Below are 21,655 nucleotides of genomic sequence, written 5' to 3'. Positions count from 1 at the left end.
GACAGGCAAACCGCCCGATAGGCGGCACGCCGCCCCTGGCGCACATAGAAAATGCGTTTCACAGGAATTTCACCGCGCATTATGCCAAGACAAGGGGTCCCCGGGCACAGGAGAGGTAGTCTGGCATTGGGCAGTCGTTGGGTAGCATCGTAACGGCGGGCCGGGCCGGACAAGGTTACGACGCCTACGTCTACCAAAGTCATGTAGCTACGATCCACACGTCTCGTCGGCTGAACCTGAGTTAGCACTACTGCATTCAATGACTAATTATGGGGATGTGGCCGTACTTGACGGCAGCAGTGGTGGTTCCAGGAAAGAAGCTTGAATATGAGGGATCAGATGGGGCGGCCCCTCGGTTGCAACCGTCGGAGGGAGACGAGAATAGAGCCATTGAAGCGCTCATGACGTCGCAAATGCTTCTGAGTCGCGTAGCTCCACAGCCACAAAGTGGCGGAAGTCCACGGAATTCGGGCCTCCAAACTTCATTGAGATATGGCCGCCTGGCTCGACTCAGGGCTACGAGAGTCCGGCAAGAAACAATCACCGCGGCTCATGGCTGGCATCAACTCCTGTTGCAGCTTGATTCAATTGCAATCACCATATCTGAAGCCTCAAACGCCAAAACGATCCGTAAACGCTGAAAAAAAGAACCCAAGCAAGCCCAACGCCTTCCAACATCTTAACCGAGCTTCTCCCCAAAGGCGTGCCTGGCTGTCCACCTTCCCTCAAATGCACTAATGCTTGGGCACGCTCTTGGTGCGAACCAAACGAGCCCAGGGAGCCTCGCAGCCGGCGCGGGGGGCGGGGGCCACGCGAAATGCGAGCAGGTGGCTCGTGCGCCAGGCGGCAGGATCACCAGAGTAAATGTGCCCCACAGCTGGCGGGAAGCTGCGCGGATCACGCCACCTTCGCTTGCGGGGGCATCTCTTCTGGCGTTTTGCAGACTGGCAGGGCGGTGTGTAGCCTGTTTCGGTGGGTGCGCAGAAGCGCGTTGCGCTCGAAGCGGTTGCTGGGCCGCCCCCCTTGGTCGTGTCTGCCCGCCGTCTGCGCCCGTCCATCTCGCCCATGCGGCCATCGGCTACCGCACATGCAGACGCAGTTCCATCTCGGTAGGTGAGAATGCCGGGAACACTTCAGAATTTTGCTTCACAACTGCCGCAGCAGCTTCTGCCGCCGCCGTTCCAGAAGTTCCTCCTGTACCTCCTCCATGGTTGGCAGCAACCATGTCTCGCCGTCTGTGTCGCCGGGCAGAGAGGTCCAGCCGTCGGGTGGCTCGCCAAGCCCGTTCTTGATGAGGTTGGCGGCGGCCTCGCGTTCCTTGCCGGCCTCGTAGCGTAGCAGCTCGTCCGTCTCCTCGCCGGGGGCGTAGCCGTAGTAGGCGGCATCGACGTTGCGTCTCAGGTCCTTGCTCTCCTCGAGCGGTTTGTCCTCCTTGCCCCGGCTCTGCGCCGCCTCAAACAGCTCCTTGACGCCGGGCAGCTCCTTGGCGCGGCCAAAGTAGCGGTAGCCCTTGCCGCCGCCGGGTATCTCGCGCCCTTGCTCGTCGTAGATGCGTCCGCCGCCGCGCATGTAGTTTGGACCGCCTAGGTTGCGTATCTGCACCTCCCACATGTGCTTCTCGCGCATGAGCTTGTTGATCTCATCGTTGAGGTCGCGGATCTGGTAGTCGCTGAGGACGGGCTCCTGGATGCGCGACACCTTGCGCGAGATCTCGCGCAGCACCTGCCCGCGCCACTTCTCGCACGAGGGGATCGAGTCGACCTCGGTGATGCGCTTGGGACGGCGCGTGCGGCCGGCGTCGATGATGCCCAGGTCTGCTGCTTGCGCTTCGCGGAAGCGAAAGAGCATGGACTGGGCCTTTTCGGAGTTGCGCGCCTGCAAAGTGTCAGTCTCTGTTACCACGCTGCTTCCACGGGTATACAAACCATTTTGCAGTGTGAGCGGGCGCCCGGTGCCAGAGGATGATGCGTGTCGTGAGAGGATACCCAAGGCAAATGGCGACAGCTCGGACGACAGACGTTGACCCAGAGTTTGCAGCCTTGCCCGGAGGTTGGGGTGGGCCAGACGCTGGTTGGACGCCCCACACGCCAGACCTCCAAGCTCCGTCAGCCTCGCCCAAAAGTTGCCGCAACTCCAAGCTCCCATCACCACCCACCGCGAAATCACATTTCCTCCCCGTAGCAGCGCAAAGGTCTCAATGCTTCCTCCGGCTTCCAATTCAATCACTGAACAGACGAACTGCACGCACGCCGGATCCACTTCCTGGCTCGTCGCCTGGGCGCCCATTTTTCTCATTGGTCGATCACGGCTGCGCGGGCTGCCCGTTCGAGTGAACAGGTACTGGCCCGGCAACGGCGCCTGCTCATTGGTTCATGAGCTCGCAGTCAATGAATCACTCAAGCGAGTGAGCCCGATGCGCCAGGTGCGCCAGGTCTGTTCAGCCTGGGCCTGCCAGCTGGCGAGTGATTGCGGCGCACCCAGAACTTCTATATAAACCCGGCCTGCCCCCTCAAACTCACACCTCTTTTCCCTCCCACATACACACACCATCCTCTCCGACTGGATGGCCCGCCGAACTCGACGACAACCTTCAACGAAAACGCTCGACCGACCTCGACGTCAACCGAATGCGACGACCCGAACTCGACGACCACCGAACTCTGCGAACGACCGAATCGACCGACCGCACGAACGAACCGACCGACATCGTGTCAGTGGATGGTGGGAGGCTACAACGGGGACAAGTGGGCGGCTGGGCGGTTTCCCCAGGAACTTCGGTTCCGAACACACACTCGCGCACACACACACACGCACACGCACACGCACACGCACACGCACACACACACACACACACACACACACACACAAAAGTGAGCAGCAAGGGTCATGCGACGGTCTTCGCCTCGGCGTTTACTGTCCTTTCCCTGTGCACTCACTAAAGGCCACCATCGTCAAGGACGTGGTGCGCCTGTCCCGCAAGGGCTGCCAGCTATGATGAGAATCATGCACGCGACACACAAAGATCGGGCCAGAGGCTTGTAGTGTGATCGACTGACCACCAAGCAAACAGGGAAACCGGGCGTTCCCTCTGGGAACCTTGGGGAACCGGTAACGCGGGTTCGTGAAGTCATTTCGCAACAAAAGAACAGAGATCTGAGCTGGCATACCAAAAGACTTTTGCTTCCCCTTCATTTTTTTTCCTTTTGTCCTTCCCCCTCCTGTACTGTCCTCTTCTTGCTGTGTGCTGCATCCTGTATTCTAGTCTTCTTCATCTTCTTCTTACCTGTGTTGTCCTGTCTTGCCTTGCCCTTCATGTCATTAGTCTGGTAATGTATGCTCGTTGTCATTCATCCATTCTGCGTAATTGCTTTGGTTCTGTTCACCATGAACCGAGCTGGCCTGTCGCGCAAGTGGGCGACACTCACTGTAGCCGCCGTGATGATACCCTTCACACCATCCAGACTCTGTCCCCCTTCCCTCCCTCCGCCTCTCGGCGAGGAGCAGGGGGAATCACATGATGGTTTATCACCGATATAGTTTTCAATCAGAGCAGGCTGAGTCGTCTTCCCCCTTTGCACACACACCACAACACACAGACAGACCGCCCGCAGCTTGGGACGCGAGCACACACAGACGAAGACACACACACAGAAGGGCGATGGCGCAGGGTGATGTCGGGGCGAGTTGAAGTGGTGAGGGCTTGGGAGACGGGCAGCCCTTTGAGTTGGGTCGGGCTGGGCTGGGGGTGGGCACATGAAAGAATGAAGCAGCATCGATGCCCTGTGATGACCAAGCGTCCAAAAAGCCAAATTTGCAGACAGCAGCGTGCTGACACGCGCGCGCGTTGTCAGTGAGAACACGAGAGAGCTAATCTGAGGGCCCATTTGTTTGCTTCATTCCCTGCCTGCACTGCACGGCGATGTACTGTACATACATACCTAGCTAGTTTGACGTTTGGAATCATGCATGTTTGTCACTATGAAGCGCGTCTGCTGTGAGTGTCCTGTTGAAGCCACGTGCAACGGGAGATGCGTTCACATCACGACCCAACGCAGCCGGCTGGCCGTGGTGTTTTGGTGGGTGCCTGGCGTACCTCACCCGTTTGTTCACCCACTCACTGCTTGACTGCGTGCTCAACTCAAGTGCTTTTGCATTGAAGCTCATTCCGTAACGTTCGCGTTCACTTTCTCCTTCATATGCGAGAGACGTCTTCCCACGCCCATCTCGCGCAGAGCGTCCTGCTCAGACACATTCCCATTCCGCACTCACGCAACATCCAAGGAAACACAGCCACATCGCAGACAGTCTATTTCAACCTTGCCGTGCCCATGTTCTACAAAACGCAAAATCATTTCGCCATGTTATATCGTACACAGCCCAGCCCCTTCAAGCCCGCTTCTTGTCTCCCGGCTTGCTGTACATCCACACCGCCGCGAAGCCCACAAAGCCCGTCACCGTCGCCCCGATGCCCGACAGCCACGGCCACGCCGCGGAGATGCTGTAGCTGCGCGGCCACTCGTCGTGCGCAATGTGGCGCACGCTCACGGTGCGCTTCTCCTCCACGTACGTCAGGAATGGCCGCTTGTAGTTGACCTTGAAATTGAAGATGCCGTGCTGATCGGGCAGCGTAAAGGTGCGCGAAAAAGCAGTGGCCGAGTCGCCTGCCGCCGCGGGCTTCAGGTTGAGTCGGTGGAATGGCGAGAGCATGGAGAACTCGAGCTGCAGGTTGTCGCCCTCGGGCACGACAAACGGAACCCACTTGTCCCAAACGTGCTCCGAGACGGAGATGCGGTATGACTGCCTGGTGTTAGCGTCCGCAGTATTGGAACACGCAATCCTACTTACCACATCGGTCTTGATGCGATAGATCTCCGGGTTCGTCTCGTTGGAGCCCACAAGGCGGTGCTCAATCTCGTTGACACGGAGCACACCAATCTCCTGGAAAGTCCATCCAGACACCCTCTTCGAGAACTCGCGGTTCTCAGTCTTGGCCTTCTTGTCGTCGCCGCGCGCAACCTTGGCGTCGAACCACTTGTCCTGAAGCATCTCCGCCGATCCCAAGACCGTCAAGCGCGCCGAGTTGCGGGCCTGCATCGTCGACACGAGGGCAAGCTGCTGCCCCGCGGCGAACAGGTCATCCGGGTCGACCGTCTCGGCCTGCTCCTTGGGGTTGTAGCTGTAGGCGGTGGACGGGGCGCGCAGTACAGGCGCCAGCAGGTGGCTCTGTCCGAGGATGTGGCCGGCCGTATGCGGCAGCGCGAGGACGCCACCGACATCGAAGTAGGGCTTCAAGCCCGGGCGCACAGTGGTGGGAGCGTCAAGGACAAGAGTGTCGTGCGTCTCGGGGGCAGACACGGTGTCGTAGTTGAAGTGGTCAACGACGGTACCGGTGCGCTCGGCCGGGAGAGTAATGTCGAGCTCCGAGAGGAGGGAGACGAGGGAGGTTGATGCGGGGGTTGTGGAAGAGAGCGCGACGAGGACGTTGCCCTTGGCGTTGACAAAGTCGACGAGTAGGTTGGGCGTCAAGTTGGGTCCCAGCCCTGGTGCCATTAGCTTCATGAGGCGGCTCTCGTGGGATGTGACCTCGCCTACCTTTGACCTTGGAGGGGAGGAAGACGAGGTGGTCATACGCCCGCTCTCCAAGCTGGAACAGCTTCAATTCCTCACTCCTCGGCGTCTCGTACTTGATTTCATATCCACGAGCTTCCCGAGTCGTCAGCGTAGCCCAATTGCAACCCGGCTCTAGGATCCTCACCTGTCAGGTCCCCGAAGAACTGAGAGTACGCATCCTTCTCCGCGGCGTCGTCCAGCACAACAAGCAACCTGTTGCCCGTCGTGCTGACGGCAGAGACTGCCGCAGCAAAGGCGCACACGACCACGCCAAGAATCGACCGCATGCTGTGCAGATTCGCTGCCCTGTGGTCGAAAGGTGATGTGGTGGGAAGTGGTGGATGTTAGTGGTTCCTGGAGACGTGCGTGTCGCAAGCTCCTTGGAGCTTCTGGATACGTAGCCTTGGCCGGACCGTGCAGCAGCTTGTGGGGGCTTTTGGGGGGGCAAGGGGGGATGTACAAGGTGTGGCGCTGCTGCACCGCCACATACTCCACGCCCGCTTAGTGTGGCTGTCCACTATGCGGGCATTCAACCGGCATTTTCCCGCGCTGCAATGCCGCAACTTCAATTGGCCGCTTGGAGCTCTTCGACATTGTAACCCACGATCCTCAACTCCCGTCGCTACACCCAGTCGCGTAAGCCGCCCGCCGTCAACCTCTCCAGCCCACCAGCCTCCCAGGGATTGATCAATGCTGACCCAGGATAGGCACAATGTCTGCCGCGCCGGTCTTCTGGTCCACCCCCCTGCGGTACTGCCGCTGGGCCGCCCGCGAGCGTCCCGCCCTCTTCTGGTCCGTCATCGTGGGCGCCGCCGGCCCTGCGCTCATGCCCATTGTGCCCCCGATCAGGCACTACTTTGGCGACGTCGACCCCGCGCCTGTCCCTGTGACGTATCCCGGTATGCGCCCTTCGCCGACATTCGCCGCGCCATGTGGTACGGTTTCGCAATCGATACATCAACGTACTGACAGACGACAGTTCCCAACGGCCCGCGGAAACAATTGACCGGCTACGATGATTGAACAGCATGATCAGGGAAGACAGACGACGGCTTGAGACAGAGGTGCCGTCTGGGCGAGGCCCACGTGTATAAACAATGGCGTTTTCAAAACGGAGGCTATCGAAGACCGTGGACATGACGTCCGAACAGAGCAGTCAACGCTATACTTTTTGTCATCAGTCGTCTGGACATGAGCCTCTCGCCCATGTGTGGAAGAATTCTATTGCGTTCAACCCGATGTATTCCCGACATCATCGCTGTGGCGCCCTGCCGCCTCGCTGTTCAGGATGTCATTCCTTCCCCGCTGCTGCTCACGCGTACCCGGCGATGGCGGCGCAGGCTCTACCTGTCGCCTCGACCAAAGTTCCATTCGTACTGCAAGGTCATTAGTGGCGTCCAGCAAAAGGAGGATCTAAAACTCACCACTCGTCCGTCCTCGTCCCCGGAGTACAGACACGTCGGCATTGGCGTGATGCAGGTGATGCCCGCCTCAGTGTTGTCTCCCTTCTCGTTCTTGTAGTCGACGTGGTCCAGCCGCCTCAGCGGCTCCAAAGTCCACTTGCCGCCAATGACACTCTTCCGCCAAACGTTGATACGGCCCTTGGTGTGCCCCGTGAAGATGAGATGGTTCTCCAACCACTCGTTGCCTGCGCCTTCGTAGAAGGCACAAGAGAGGACTGCATCCTCTTGCTCCATGCAAACATTTTGGTCCAGAATGAGGCTGCCGTTGAGTGTGTACAGCAGGACGTTGGGGCCGGACCCAAGGAGTATCTCCCCGGTGACGTCGTTGATGCGCGCACACTCCACCGGACGGACAAGCGGGAGCTTGCGAATGAAGGACAGCTGGTTCAAATCCCACAGAAAGGCCTGACCATCCGACGATACCGTAACAAACGTACTGAGCGCCTTGCTCACTGCAATCGTTGTCACTGGAGTCTTGTGGCCGAAGACGCTCGACCGTGGCACCAGTTCTACCGGCTTTCCCGGTGACGTGGTCACGGTGAACACTGACACAACGCAATCCTCACCTGCCGTGATGAGCGTTTTGGAATCTGCAAAGCACGCGCACGAGATCTGGCCCGTGTGCAGGTTCTCAAAAAGTCCGGCAGGCTTGCGCTCGTCAGTCAGCTTGACAATCTTCAGGGCAGAGTTCAACTGTTGTACCTTGCGGTTGTCGCTGAAGAAGAACCGGATGCTGCTGTCGGCGTATCCCCACTCCAAAAACTTGTCGTACGGTGCCAGGTTTAGTCGCAAAGGAGATGCACAGAGCAATCTGTCCAGTTTTGGCGCATAGACCAGTGATTCGACCCTATCATGGCTCTCTGTATCTGGTCAGCACCCGTCGAATGGTACGGAAGGACTGGACTCACCCAACAGCGGATTAGGCAGACAGCTGAGCGAAAAGACGCCTGTATCAAGCCTCCGAACAGGGCACTGCACATGTTCACGCGGAGGGTGGGGTTTGCTAAACACTTGGTGAGGGGTTTGTCCAAAATTGTGTATCACGCCGGCCGTGATTGCTCTCTCGTTGGCATCGGTGATGCGATCCAGGTCGCTCGCACCGGCATATGACAGGTGATGGAAGACGTTGAGGTTCTCGACTGCTTCCTCGCCACGTTGCTTGTAGCCAAAGACTAGGTCAATCCAGTGATGCAGGTTCTCGCTCACGTACGGGCTCTCCAGCGCCTCGCGGTGCTTGGCGATGAAGATTTTGGGGTCGCCCTTGGCCCACGGGGGTAAGACAACGTTGTCCACCTTGGCTCCGTTGCTTTGCCGGCGCCCAAAGTCATATCCGTTGATGTTTGTGAGGAACTCGGGCAGGCAGAAGAACTCGGGGATCAGCTCTCGCACGTCGGTCTTGTTTCGGGACGATGCCGACAGCCAAGCGTCTCCGATGGACTGGAAGAGGCGATCGGCATGGTCAAAGCTCTCCCCTTGCACCAGTAGGTATGACTGAACGAAGGGTGGCAGGCGGATCAGGTACGATGACACGATCATGGCCGACGAGTAGTGAGTACCGTAGTGGAATGGAGTCTGGCCAATCTCTCGCAGCGCGTTGTACGTCTCCACGAAGCCGGGGATGCGGCCTTGCGTCTGCGCACCCATGGGCTTCGACAAGTCTCGGAAAGTTGCAGGATCTTCCAAGTCGAGATCATCGCTCGTGTAGTCCGCAAGGATCCAGGGGAACACGGGATACTGTGTGAGGTCGTTAAAGGTCCTGCCGGCCATGGTATTCACCATCATGAGATAGTGAAAGTTGGACACTTCGCCTCTTTGCCACCGCTTCAAGATCGGGCTGAAGGGCGATGAATTGAACAGAGTACCCAATCTTGAGCCAAGACCAGCTCCAAACCCTTGCGGTGACTCGTCAGATGTCTTGAGCGCCTCGAGGCGCCAGGCATCCTCTGGATTGGGCAGCGAGTTTATGGCGCTGGTGTGTGGCGCCTTATTGAACAGCTTGACGAACAGCTCGTCCCGTAGTGTGGGATTGATGGTTGTCAAGAGGTAGCTCCGTCCGTCGGTGAAGAACATCTCGATCGCCACATCTCGGAACAAGAATCTGCGTTTGGAGACGCTGATAACGTCCTGCCACCGCCAGTGGCGCGACTCTTGCTCCCTGGAGTTCTGCTGCTTCTCCAGCGTCTTCGAGCCAGTTACGACCATGGTGAACGGATCGCGCTCCTCTGACGGCGCCTGCCACACATTGACAATGTCCCCATTGCTGCACTGGAACACATTGTCCATCATGTAGAGGGCATCTTTCCCCACTATGAGAAGGCCTTCGCACGCCTCTAGGCCTGTGATGCGAGACATGTTGTAGGCGGCCTGTACCTGGTCGTATGGCTGTAACCGCCGCATGACCTTGCGGTTCTTGTCTTCAAAATTCTCATCGCCCTCGTTGGCTTCGTTGGGGTCATCGACCAGCTCGAAGTCATCCTCTGGTGCTACGCCCGAGTCTGACTGATCTGGTTGCGCGATAGCTTCAGAGTTTGTACTAGTCCGGTCACTTGCACCATCCAGGGTACTTGCAGGGGTCGGCGTGATGGTTGCGGGCGGTGTATTCGCCACGGTGTTGACACGCAGAGGAGTCGTGTCACCGCCTCCCTTCTTCTTCGGCTGGAACTTTTCGTCGGCAGCGGAGGCATCTGGCAGGAGCCGCAGCCGCATTCGGTTGCGGCCCTCTGTCCGATCCAGCTTCCACTTGAGTGGTGCCGGCTCGTTAAACACGGCACCGGGTCGTCGTAGATCGCGTTCCATTCTGCGATACAGCGCCATGAGAAACGCCGAGTCATCTTGCTGGTCCTGCAGGAGCCGCTGGTACTTGAAATACTCCGAATTGTAAATGCTCTTCATCCAGGCGCTGTTACCGACCTCATGATTGAGCAGCGTCTTGTCGGCGCTCACAGACTCGGCGTGCCATGCCCTGAGCTTATCTTTCCGCTTGGACAAACGGCCCTTGGCAGTGTCAAACGTTCTCTGGTTCTCGGCACTGACAAAATCTTCCCATGTCTTGGCCATGCTCCCAAAGAACAGGCCGTCGAGAGATGGCCGGTGCTGGTCCACCCACGCAATGAAGCTTTCGTCGTCTACCTCCGTGAGCTTTTGAAACTCGCGAGACAGCTGGCGCTGGTCGGGCGTCATGCATGAGCGGATCATGGTGACGGATTCGTCTGGCTTTTGCACCAGGATGACTCGCAAGAAGTTGGCCGCGGCCATTCGGATGGATGGTTTGTCGCCAATGAGCTTCGTGTACAGTTGGTACCAGAACAGCTTGAGGTATTCATCGTCCCCAGAAAAGGACTCGAGGATGGACATCTGCCAATAGGCCAGTTTGTTCATAAAGTCTTTCGCTTCCTTTTCCGTGACTTTGGCGTTGTCCAAGTCCGACAGTCCAAGCAAGATGATCCTCAGGAGGCAGCTGCGAATTGTGTTGAGGGCCTGGCTGCAGAGTCGTACGCTCTTGAGCCGTGCAATGTCTGGTCGCTGCAGAAACTCCAGGAGCATCCCGCCAAAGTCAATCATGGCCTCAGCGCCATCGATAAACCAGCCTTCGAAGATCGCCTCCGCCAGGTGTAGGCACAACCGCGAGATATTGGTCAGAATCCGCGGTTCGCAGATGGCCCGCTGGTTCGCGTGGATCTGATCCGAGATGTTTGCAACGACACGTTTGAGTATGTATGACTCGAAGTAGGCCTGGTGTTCCTGGAACCCAGGGGGCACCTTTGTAAATAGCCCGAATCCAGAAAAGTCCTTCCGCGAAAGGACCTGATCGAGGAATACGCCAAGCACAAGATCCAGTACAGCGTCGGCAATGCCTATGCCTCCGTCATGGCCCGTGTTCCTTTGCTGAGGCGTGACAGTACTTGAGTTCGGGGCATGGGTCTCTCGCTGTGCGGTGAGTAGCACAAAGGACGACGCTCGTCTCAGGGGCGTGCCTTTTGGCGGAGTCGACTGAGGCGACGGCACGGCGTCAACGCTGCTCGTTCGCACTATTGGCGCGGGCGCTAGCCCTCCACCGATCGGCCTTATTATAACATCGCCACCCTCAAACGTCAGAGCAGAGTCTCGAGAGTTGAGCTCAACATCAGGCGTGACAGAATCCGTGCTGACGACGACGGGGTACAAGGCCGAAAGGAGCAGTCGCACCCACTCAGACGTGAGGGCGAAGTCTCGAAATTCGTTTGAGCGACCTTGTAGCTGCTTCAGAAAATCCAATGTGGTTTGCAGCACATCTGCATTGCCGGCCACCCGCTCACGATCTCCAGAGAAGATTGCTGCGCCTCGTCAGAGCGATAATCAGGGGCGGATTTGGATCTCAAGATACTGAAGAGGCACTTACATCGTGTTTCCAAGGCCATGCCGAGCTCCATGGACCGGGCTTGGCGTTTGGGGTCTGACAGGGACACTCGCGCAAGCGCAGCCGATGGTGCAGCTTTCGCGGGCGATTCGGGGTCCTCTTGATGCTTCATCACTTCCTTTAAGCCATGTTGGAGCATAGAGGTAATAATGATGGAAGACTCCGGGTAAGCCACCTTGCGCTTGCCGAAAACTTGGAGCATGTTTGCCACGTTGAAGGTTCGGTTGAAGTTGAAGTCGGCGACGTCGAGGCCAAACAAGATGCTGAAGCATATTGGCCATAATGTCGGAATGTCCCAGAAACGCTTCAATCTGCTCGCCATAATTGTAAAGCCGCCGCTCTTGCCAGCGAACTTGGAAGTATAGGAAGATCCGTGGGCCACAAGCAACCTCGCAAGGATTTTGCATCCGTGCACAACGATGCAAGGATCCTCGTCGGCAAGAAGGTATAAGAGCCACTATCCCAGTTAGTTAGATAGCATTTGATGAGGTTTTTTCGGTAAACGTACCTTGTTCGTCACTGTTCGGGCAAACTTTTTGATGTTGTTCAGGTTCCCCTTCTCGCAAAGAATGTGCGAATACATTATCAGGACGCGGATACCGAGCTGCTTCTTGGTCAGAAACGGATAACCCATGGAAGGGCTTTGAGTCCGGCTGCCATCTCCAGCCAACCGCTTCATCGGGCCGGGTGTGCTGGATCGCGAGATCGCGGATAAAGGCCGCGGTGTGCGTGATATCGACGTGGCCGGCGTATGAAAGGCGTAGGTAATGTACAGCGACAGAGACCTCATAACTTCTTGGCTGAGATTTGACTTGACAAGGGCTTGGAATGCATTCATGAAGTGGTCAATGACGTCTTCCGAAACGCCTTCACCCTTCATGGCGTCTAAGAGTCTCTTCACAATTCCTGCGACGATTAGCCAGCCGAATACCCCGCGAGTAGTCTCAAACTCACGCATCCGAATCAGTCTCCTGCTGTTAAACTCGTGGTGCTTGCTATTGACAGCAAAAGTCATAAACTGCTTATAGTACAGTTCCTGGATACGCGGCGCCGACCGCCGCCAAATGTCTAGGTCAATGAGGAGTATGCGATAGGCCAGGGGGTTCACGATGAAGGACTCGATCGGCTCGGCATGGTTGTAACCGACAAAGTCCAAAATAAGGCTCAGGGCTCGAAATGCCAAGCTATCCCGATCTTCATTGGAAATCAGAAGACGCGGGAATGGGGTATCGACCATTGGACCGTTGTTGTAGCCGATCTTGGAGCGCAACAGGACGCCCAAGATGCCATATCCATGGTCTCTCTCCATTGCCTCGCTGTTGCGCCAGCTCTTGCGAATGCAGTGAAACATTATCTCAAGGGCCCGCACGGTGTCCTCCACGGTTGTGGCCCTTTCTAAAAGCTTCAGCGCGAGCGGCGTAAAGCCAGCCAGACGCCAAAGATTTTCGTCTAGGTGCGACGGCACGGCCACGAGCGGGTTTCCGCGGAAAGACGCGATTCCATGCGTTCTAAATAGTGCGTCTGACAAGCTAGGGACGGCGCAGTTGACAGCCAGCGGAGATCCCTCCTGGTTGGACATGCGGAAGAGATTGCGGGTGGACAGTCGCGGCAGTGATCGGAGGAGGCCGGTGTCTTGAAACTGCACGTTCTCGGGAAATGTAGCTGATGGCAGGATGCTGAGCAGGATTTTGGATTCCGGGAGCAGCAAGCTGGCCTTTTCACGGACAGCTCGCAAAATATCCGAGTTTTCGTCCTTCCCGGGATGCGTGATCTCGTTGCGAAGGCCCAGCGTCGCAGATGCCTGATAGGTCTGGAAGCCGCCAAGGCTGTCCTGAAAGTTGCCTTGATACCGGGGGCCAAGGCCGTAGTGCACTGCCAGATAGTCGTCACTCAGGATGTCCTCGAAGAGATGGGCTGACGCGAGTGACCATCTCGACAACACGACACCAGCTCCCGTCTGTCCAGACAGCTCACGAGGCGTACCGAGGAACGCTTGGACTGGATTCGTCCGATTCTGGCCCGAATTGAACGACGCAAAGCTTTCGTTACTGCCGTTCGACAGCGGAGGCGTGTGGGGGTAGCTGCAGCGAACCTGCTCGGCGAACTCGCCATTGACATAAAGCGACGCCTTGCTCCCTGTCATGGTCTTGGGTCTCCGATGGGCGATGGCGATGTGGTACCACTTTTTCTCACGGAAGACCACAGACTTGAACCTCACACTGGGCTTGTTGGAAAAGACAGACGTCTGAAGGATAAAGTTGCGCGTGTCCCTCTCCAGATACATGAGCACGAAACATGTCTGGGAGGCGTCAAAGACTCCAAAGACTGTGGTGTGAGTGGTCGGGTCGAAGGTCTCGACACGAATCCAGGCCGTGAAAGTGTAGCCGGCGGATGATTGAGGAGGAAACGAGCGGCCAAGACTGGGTAGTTCGAGAGACGAATACCCATGGAGAGAAAGGTCGAATTGGAAGAATGGGGGACCAGCATAAGCGGACATCATCTCCAAGCAAAAGTCGGCAGCTTTAGATCCTGGCGCGGAGAGGAGAAACTGCGTGTCCGCCGGTTCGTTGACGCCCAGAAACATGAGTAGCCGACATATCATCAGGAGCCGCTCCCGCTCGACGTCTTCCAGCCAGCCCTGCCCAAAAGCGACACGCAGAAACTGGGAGAGAACACCGGTGGAATGAACGGCTGCGCGGTTGTATATCGAAACCTTGATGGCGCAAAGGATGGTCTCGAGCACGAGCACGGAGCTCGGGTTCGCTGCTGAGCCTTCGGGTCGCGGGATCGTGGTCCAGAAGCTGATAACTGCTCTGAGGATTTCAGGAAACCTGATGACCGTCTTGCCGTTGACGACTTCGCGAACGCTGGGTCCGATATTCCGGACGGGACGCGCGAGGACAAGATCCCACTGCTCCTCTTCGTCCTGTCTCACCGGCTCGTCGCTGTGGCTCGCGCCGTCCGTGGAGTCTGGTCGGAGGGTCGTGGCGACGGACTGACAGAGTAGATCGAGGCCGTCATCGTCCAGGGCGAAGGCCAGGAGCTTTCCAAAGACGTGACAACTAATCCACGGGTCCGGTTCAGCGCCGCCGAGACCAATACTAGCAATGATCTGTTCGAGAGCTTCCCAGCCGCCGCCTTCAACCCGGTATCGAAAGTATCGGCGGTTGCCCGCGTGACCTCGCATCGCAGCAGATAGGACGCCTAAGAAAGCTCCCAGCAGCTTAAACAACAAGAGCATTTCGGCCTCGGTCCTTTTTTGCGGGTCGTAGAAGCCGGAGAAGTGCCGGAGCAGGTCAAGGATGGACTCGAAACCAAGGGCGTGCCGGAACTCGTCCTGGTGGACCGACGTGGCTGGAGCCGATACATGCTGGGCGATCTGTCGCAAGGACTTGACGGCTTTGTTCACTTCTGGAAACCCGTTTTCGCTCGGTGTCGCAGCGTCGCTCGTCAAGGTGTCGAGAAGGCTGCGGAGTATTTCGAACGAGTGGGATGGAGCCTGGGTTGAAGTCGCGGTCGAGGACCGATACCGTCGAGGGATCGATGCCATGGTGCTGTCGCCGCCGCGTGCTCGTTCCAGAGCCTCCTCCCAGAGCCCTTCAAGGGTCCATGCAACCGCTTATGACATGTACGAGTGGTGACAGCATCTAGCTGGACGCGCGGTCGTGCTGTCTGCGGCGCGGGGCACTCGATCGTGATGGTGGTGATCTGACGGTGGGCCGTTCCGGGAAATTGCAGACGCGGGTGGCAGTGAAGCCTTCCAAGCGCGCCTCTCGCAGGCTTGTATCGTCTAATGTCGTGGTTTTAATGCAATAGGAACAAAATGATTGCTAGGTGTTGTAGCGCGACGCGTCTGAGGATGCAAATGTTGAAGCCTGTTGCAGCGATGTGCCGAGTGCGTCAGCCTTGGAGAAGCGTGGCTCGTCGCGTGGCGGAGCTCCCGTGCTGCCCCGCAGCCAGAGCTGGCAGCTAGCGCACGACGGTCCAGGCGGGAGCCACGGGCGCTGGCGCTGAGCTGGAGCTGGTTGGGGTAACCAGAAGAGCACGGCTTACACCCCAGCCGGTGCCCGGCTCATCATGATCTCTCGTGATTGCTCAAAACAGGATGATCAGGGGTTTAGTGTATACAATCTTTATTTCTGCTTTTATCCAGGCTCATCGAGTGGTGCTCTTCTGGTTGTATCGCACGTGTCACGGTGAGGCGCTCTCAGGTCTAGGGTAAGTTGATGAAGAGGGTTGGGTGGCGCATTGGTCTTCGCTTTGAAGGCGGTGTTGACTCGTAAGACAACCCCTCTCCAAGACAGGCTGGTTCCATCATGGAGCTCCGAATGGACAAGTGCTTATGCAGGGACTGCATTGCTGCTCGTTCTGTCCACGACTCTATGGAGGTCCCGGCGGTGGCCGCCCTGCCCGGCCAAGACTGGAGTTCGAGCGTCCGTTCCAGGGCTCCATGACGTGCCCCCGCAAGAGCATGGCGACAGACGGGTCATGGTCCAAAGCTACCGTACCTGCAGACGTGGAAGACAGGCTCGACAGCGTCCCCAGGCATGGAGCCCGGGACGGCTGCCATTTCGCCACCGCGAGCCGTGCCTTGAGACTCAAGCACACGACTCACGACATCAGGGAGCTGGCGGCGCCGCACGAGACAGGGCGCCGAATGCGGGCGGCTCGCATGCCGCACGTGCCAGGGACTAACAGTGAATGAGTGATCAGGCGGACGCCAACGGCGCGCAGCTCTGGGCGGAGAGATTCCCCCGCATTGTTGAATGACACGAACAAGGTACGTACCTTGCGCCGCCTGCCTCATTCGTCTGCGGGCGCTGCACCCTGCTGCGCTCCGCTGCGGTGCACCCTTGCGGCGAGCTCGGCTTACGCACCGCCGCCTGATGCCTTGGTCGACCGCGCTGTCGTCATCCACGGTTCATCGACCCGGGAGCAGATGATTGATGCATGGCGCGAGCCAAGGTGTCCTGTAGCTACACGGGAATGCAAAGTCGCTGCCGTGCTTAGGCGTCGCACGACGGCGGGAGGCTTCTTGCCCGAGGACGCAGCCACCGAGGTCGGCTCCGAGCTTGCTTCCACCTCGGTGTCCAGGCCCAGGTACAGGTACACAGCCAGGCCTGTCGTGTCTCATGCCAGGGACCAGCTGATGCAGACCACGCCCCCAAGCCTCCCCCCAACAGCCTCGTCTCGCCGGGCCGCCCAGTCGCCCAGTCGCGGCCGGCCGGGGAGCTCGGCGCGTGCCAGCACCCGATCTGCATCCCGCAGGTGGTGCATCGCACGGGTGCGACGCAACAACCCCGTCCATCCTATCCATCCATTCCCATGCCATCCTCACCTCACCTCGAGATCCTGTTATCGACCAGCGCCGCTCGGGCTTATCGCCATCGCTGTGGGAACCATCCAGCGCCCCGAGGCCCTGCACTGGCCCGCTGTCGGATCCACTGGGTTGGGCGCGTGCGGCACGACCGCCTCGGCGCTAAACCGTGTTTGGTATAGCATCCGCTGGCGGCTGCCCCGTCCAATGCTTCCCCAGTGCTGGATGCGTCACTCCCGCCATCGGCTGAGGCGAGGCAGCACTGGCCGCCCGCTTATCAGCTCCCCGTCCCCAAAAGCGCCTCGTCATCCTCCCTCCTCCCGCCATCCTCCCTCCTCCTCCGACATCAACCGCATCCTCCCCTTCCAAGTGCTCCATCTCCCAGCGTCCCTTTCCATCGTGTTAGAGGTCGTCGGCAGCTGTTCGTCTTGTTACGTCCTTGTTTTTCGGCTCCCCTTCGTTTGTGTCGCAGGTAGACCGACGAGGCAGATTGCCATCACGCCATCACCATGAAGGCCGCCGCCATCGCCCTGTCCGTGGCCGCCGTCGCCGAGGCCACCTCGTTCAAGATCGGCACCATCCACGACAAGTCGGCGCCTATCCTCTCATCCACGCATGCCGAGGTTATCCCTAATGCCTACATCATCAAGTTCAAGGATCACGTCGATGACTCCAAGGCATCCGACCACCACTCGTGGCTGAAGAGCATCCACGAGGATGAGGAGAGCCGTCTCGAGCTCCGCAAGCGCGGCATCATTGACGACATTGTCGCCACTGTGAAGCACGAGTACAAGATTGGTGTCGATGGAGCCAACGCTGCCTTCCGTGGCTATGCCGGCACCTTCTCTGACAGTGCCATCGAGCACATCCGGAACCGCCGCGATGTAAGTCCAACCTCGGCCGAGGAGTGTCCGTGGCAAGAAACATCGGCTAACACATAACTCCAGGTCGAGTACATCGAGCGCGATACCGTTGTCCACACCATGCTTCCCCTCAACACTGAGGACGCCGTGACTGAGGATACCTGCGATGGCGAGACCGAGAAGCAGGCTCCCTGGGGTCTGGCTCGTGTGTCCCACCGCAAGACGCTCAACTTTGGCACCTTCAACAAGTACCTCTACGCTGCCGAGGGCGGCGAGGGCGTTGACGCCTACGTGATTGACACTGGCTGCAACACCGAGCACGTCGACTTCGAGGGCCGCGCCAAGTGGGGTAAGACCATTCCCAGCGGTGATGCCGACGAGGACGGCAACGGCCATGGCACTCACTGCTCCGGTACCATTGCCGGCAAGAAGTACGGTGTTGCCAAGAAGGCCAGCATCTACGCCGTCAAGGTCCTTCGCTCCAACGGCTCCGGCAGCATGTCTGATGTGGTTCGTGGCGTTGAGTACGCCGCCCAGAGCCACCTCGCCCAGGTCAAGGCTGCCAAGGACGGCAAGCGCAAGGGCTTCAAGGGCTCCGTCGCCAACATGTCGCTGGGTGGTGGCAAGACCCAGGCCCTGGATGCCGCCGTCAACGCCGCCGTCAAGTCTGGTATTCACTTCGCCGTCGCCGCTGGCAACGACAACGCCGATGCCTGCAACTACTCTCCCGCTGCCGCCACCGAGCCCGTGACGGTCGGTGCCTCTGCTCTCGATGACAGCCGCGCCTACTTCTCCAACTACGGCAAGTGCACCGACATCTTCGCCCCTGGCCTGAGCATCCAGTCCACCTGGATCGGCTCCAAGTACGCCGTCAACACCATTTCGGGTACCTCCATGGCCTCGCCCCACATCTGCGGTCTCCTCGCCTACTACCTGTCCCTCCAGCCTGCCGGTGACTCTGAGTACTCTGTCGCCCCCATCACGCCCAAGAAGCTCAAGGAGACTCTCATCGAGATCTCCACCGAGGGCGTCCTGAGCGACATCCCCGCCGACACCCCCAACAAGCTTGCCTGGAACGGCGGTGGCTGCAACAACTTCTCCAAGATCGTCTCCGCCGGAGGCTACAAGGCCGAGCGCACCGCGACCACCATGGAGAAGCTTGAGAAGCTCGAGGATGCCGCCATTGAGGACATCATCATCGTCAAGGGCAAGATCGTCAAGGGCGCCTCCACTGGCCTGACCAAGGCCGAGAAGTTCGCCAAGAAGATCCAGCACCTCGTCGAGGAGGAGGTCCAGGAGTTCATGTCCGAGATCGCCATGTAAGTGGCCGCAGCCGTGGACGGCTCACGGGCGAGGCGGCGTGACCAAGCCGTTGAGGATGCCTTGTTTTGGGTACAATGATAGCAGATGGGTCTGGTAACCGGCGTAGATTGCGGGACTTTCTTTTTGTGTGTATTCGTCTGCATGGGGCGTGCCCCGTAACAGGATGCATTTGTCAGGCTGTTTCATCCGGCCATCCGTATCAATATATTTTCCTTGTGTAGACATGGCTTTGCCGTGTCCCTGGCCGTGCTCGTTGACGGGTGCAGCAGCTTTGCCCACTCGGGAGGCAGGTTCATTGACCACCCAAAATCCGCTACCGCTCCTTCCTCATTGTGCCAGTTCGGATGCGACCTCGTCCGTGTTCATTGATTGGCAAGTGCTATGCTTCATCATCCATCCTTCCTGCCTGTGCAGGACCGAAGACTCGGCTTGGCACCTCTGCCACCTATTGCTCCCGTCTCCTGTCACCTCCGCCTGTGCAGTTCCGGCCACGCGCTCTCGAATAACCTCACTACTATCCAAACACCACTTACATGCCCGTTTTCTACCAAGTTTCCGCTAGTATAAGCAACGATTTCTAGTTGGCGCTGACAGCCCGCTTCTGCTGCTAGTCTGGCAATGCTCCGTCGCAACAGCTCGCGCAGCAAGCAGCGACGCCCCCTCGTCCGAAGCAAGTCGGCCAACTCCATCTTCACCAGTCTCAGCGCCATCGAGCCCTCAGACGCGGAGCGGGACGCTCTCGTCGCGGCCAAGATTTCCTTCCACCGGGCCCAGGCACGACAGGGCAAGAGCAGTTTCGACATGCCGTCCGCGTCGAAGGATATCGCCAGCTGTGTGCTGAACCGGAGTAACGCTATCGCTTGCGGAACAGATTTCGCGAGTAATTCCACTGCGAAACCGAGACCACAAAGCTCTGCCAGCGGCTGTACTGTGCAGAAGCAGCAGAGCATCAGGTTCGCTGGGCCGAACGCCCGGCCGCGGAAGCCCCTGGCCGTGAGGGCGAATGAGGCGTCTCTGCCGCACCAAACGGCTAGAAATGAGGCCAAGTCAAGCAAATCCCACCAGGCTTTTACGCTCGCATTAGCAGATCACGCAAGAAGCTCTGGCGCTAGTCGTACCACGGGCGGTTCTACCACTGACGAGGGCATTGCGGTTTGGTCACCCCAACGCGGCTTGGAAGCTGGACTGTACTCGAATGGAAGGCTACGCAAGTCCAGATCCATGGTTACCGCTCTTCAGACTACATCGCATTTCGATACCAGCGACGACCCGGATGATCGACTCGATACCTGGCTGTCTGCTTCTCACAATGACACCGAAGACAAGGAGAACGCACATGGACGCCACTTCCGAATACACAGCCTACGAGCTCCTAAATCAATGAGTTTTCTGCGTAGCACCGGGCATTCTTGGTCAAGCAGCCAGGTGGAACATGGAGTCTCCAACTCGGTCATTCCGATACACACTCCATGGCGAAACGTTACTCGAACACGCTTACGGAGGCACCCATCTCTATTTTTTCGATCGAAGCATCGTCGTTGTGAAACATCAATCGGGATGCCCAGATCTCTTCGTAACAGCAGTGACAACAGCGCCGGGCGGTCATCGGCGTTTTCTGGTAGCAGTACAAATGTAATGAAGCACTCGGGACTGCGCTTTACGGCACGAAAAGTTTCCAGGTCCTTAAGGACCAAATTCAAGGGGCTCTTTGGCAAACCGCGAAGCGCCGACGATGCTATTGGATCTGGCCTTCAATCTCCTCAACAGCTGGCATCCGACACTGAGAGTTGCAACATCATTGTCAGCGCTGGAGAGCCAGAAGAGGCGTCCATGTCTATGGTTCCGTCTCATGTCCCCTCGCTTCACGCCGTCCCCAGCAATCAGCAGCTGCGATCTCGCCAGGGCAGTCTTGAAAGCGTCTACTTGGAGCAGCAGGCAACATCTGATGACAAGTCTCGCGTTACAAGTTGGACCAATTCTACCAATACGGCGGCGAGCGCTGCGTCACATGCGGAATGGGAACGCCAACGTCTATCTGTCATCAAAGAAAACGGCATGCATGTTCCGTCATCCACGAGGCAGTGCGCTCGACCTGCGGCGCTCACGCCGGGACACCAGGAAGGTGTGGGAACCAATGAACAGGTCTATTCTGCTCTGCTACAGCGCCTTAGCGAGAAGTGGCAGAAGGACGGGGTGGGCACAGGCGAGGCAGTCGAGACGTGCGGCTTCGTACCACCCCGCAGCAGTTCTGTTGAGCACGGCGATAGCTGGTCTCCTCCAACAATCAGGCACATCCGTCCCGACGACGACGTGTTCCAAGATACGCCAAAAGCGGCAGGAAACCCAACAGGGACGTCTTCAGCGGGGTTCGAGAAAACTAACCTGACTCGCATGGCATCCTACAAGGCATATCCCGATCCAACAGCGGGAGATGGTCTCGGCTTGACCCCCGAGCGAGCCATGCAGTCGTGCGTAGAACCGCCCAAAAGTTTGGCACATAGCTCGGTATTCTCTGGTAGTCCGACAGGCCATCTCTTCCGCACTAACACCCCGTATCGTCGCGCCCTTCGGGAAACGATGAAGGATCAGCAGGAGTCGGGCTACACACATGCCCTCGACACCAGATACCTGAGCACACTATCTGCCCTGAGCCTGCCTTCTCGACGTCCGAGCACAGTCGGCT

At 58.3% G+C, this 21,655-nt stretch overlaps 5 protein-coding genes across 5 annotated transcripts; 2 read left to right on the top strand and 3 right to left on the bottom strand.

Annotated features, from left to right (window-relative positions):
- Positions 1-1,146: 1,146 nt before the first annotated feature.
- On the bottom strand, positions 1,147-1,928 carry PLICBS_003522 (NineTeen Complex (NTC) component; the record flags this gene model as incomplete). The annotated part of the gene is made up of 2 exons (XM_018323270.2): positions 1,147-1,875; positions 1,926-1,928. The coding sequence occupies 2 exons, from the start codon at positions 1,926-1,928 to the stop codon at positions 1,147-1,149; spliced, it is 732 nt and encodes a 243-aa protein (XP_018178500.1).
- A 2,458-nt stretch (positions 1,929-4,386) lies between these two features.
- Positions 4,387-5,897, bottom strand: PLICBS_003521 (oligosaccharyl transferase glycoprotein complex, beta subunit; the record flags this gene model as incomplete). Its single annotated transcript, XM_018323268.2, has 4 exons — positions 4,387-4,797; positions 4,846-5,540; positions 5,593-5,703; positions 5,756-5,897. The coding sequence occupies 4 exons, from the start codon at positions 5,895-5,897 to the stop codon at positions 4,387-4,389; spliced, it is 1,359 nt and encodes a 452-aa protein (XP_018178498.2).
- Positions 5,898-6,322: 425 nt separating this feature from the next.
- Positions 6,323-6,633, top strand: PLICBS_003520 (uncharacterized protein; the record flags this gene model as incomplete). The annotated part of the gene is made up of 2 exons (XM_018323267.2): positions 6,323-6,509; positions 6,590-6,633. 2 exons carry the CDS (start codon positions 6,323-6,325, stop codon positions 6,631-6,633), a joined length of 231 nt encoding a protein of 76 aa, XP_018178497.2.
- A 320-nt stretch (positions 6,634-6,953) lies between these two features.
- PLICBS_003519 (uncharacterized protein) lies at positions 6,954-15,019 on the bottom strand (the record flags this gene model as incomplete). The annotated part of the gene is made up of 6 exons (XM_018323266.2): positions 6,954-6,986; positions 7,035-7,933; positions 7,982-11,386; positions 11,452-11,926; positions 11,978-12,375; positions 12,424-15,019. The coding sequence occupies 6 exons, from the start codon at positions 15,017-15,019 to the stop codon at positions 6,954-6,956; spliced, it is 7,806 nt and encodes a 2,601-aa protein (XP_018178496.2).
- A 2,276-nt stretch (positions 15,020-17,295) lies between these two features.
- On the top strand, positions 17,296-18,972 carry PLICBS_003518 (serine protease; the record flags this gene model as incomplete). The annotated part of the gene is made up of 2 exons (XM_065600237.1): positions 17,296-17,670; positions 17,734-18,972. The coding sequence occupies 2 exons, from the start codon at positions 17,296-17,298 to the stop codon at positions 18,970-18,972; spliced, it is 1,614 nt and encodes a 537-aa protein (XP_065456309.1).
- Between the last annotated feature and the right edge of the window lie 2,683 nt (positions 18,973-21,655).

The sequence above is a fragment of the Purpureocillium lilacinum genome, assembly GCF_023168085.1.
Source record: "Purpureocillium lilacinum CBS 284.36 DNA, scaffold_2, whole genome shotgun sequence".
Taxonomy (NCBI): domain Eukaryota; kingdom Fungi; phylum Ascomycota; class Sordariomycetes; order Hypocreales; family Ophiocordycipitaceae; genus Purpureocillium; species Purpureocillium lilacinum.
Note: the sequence above shows the minus strand (reverse complement) of the source record. Positions and strands in the feature narration are given on the sequence as shown.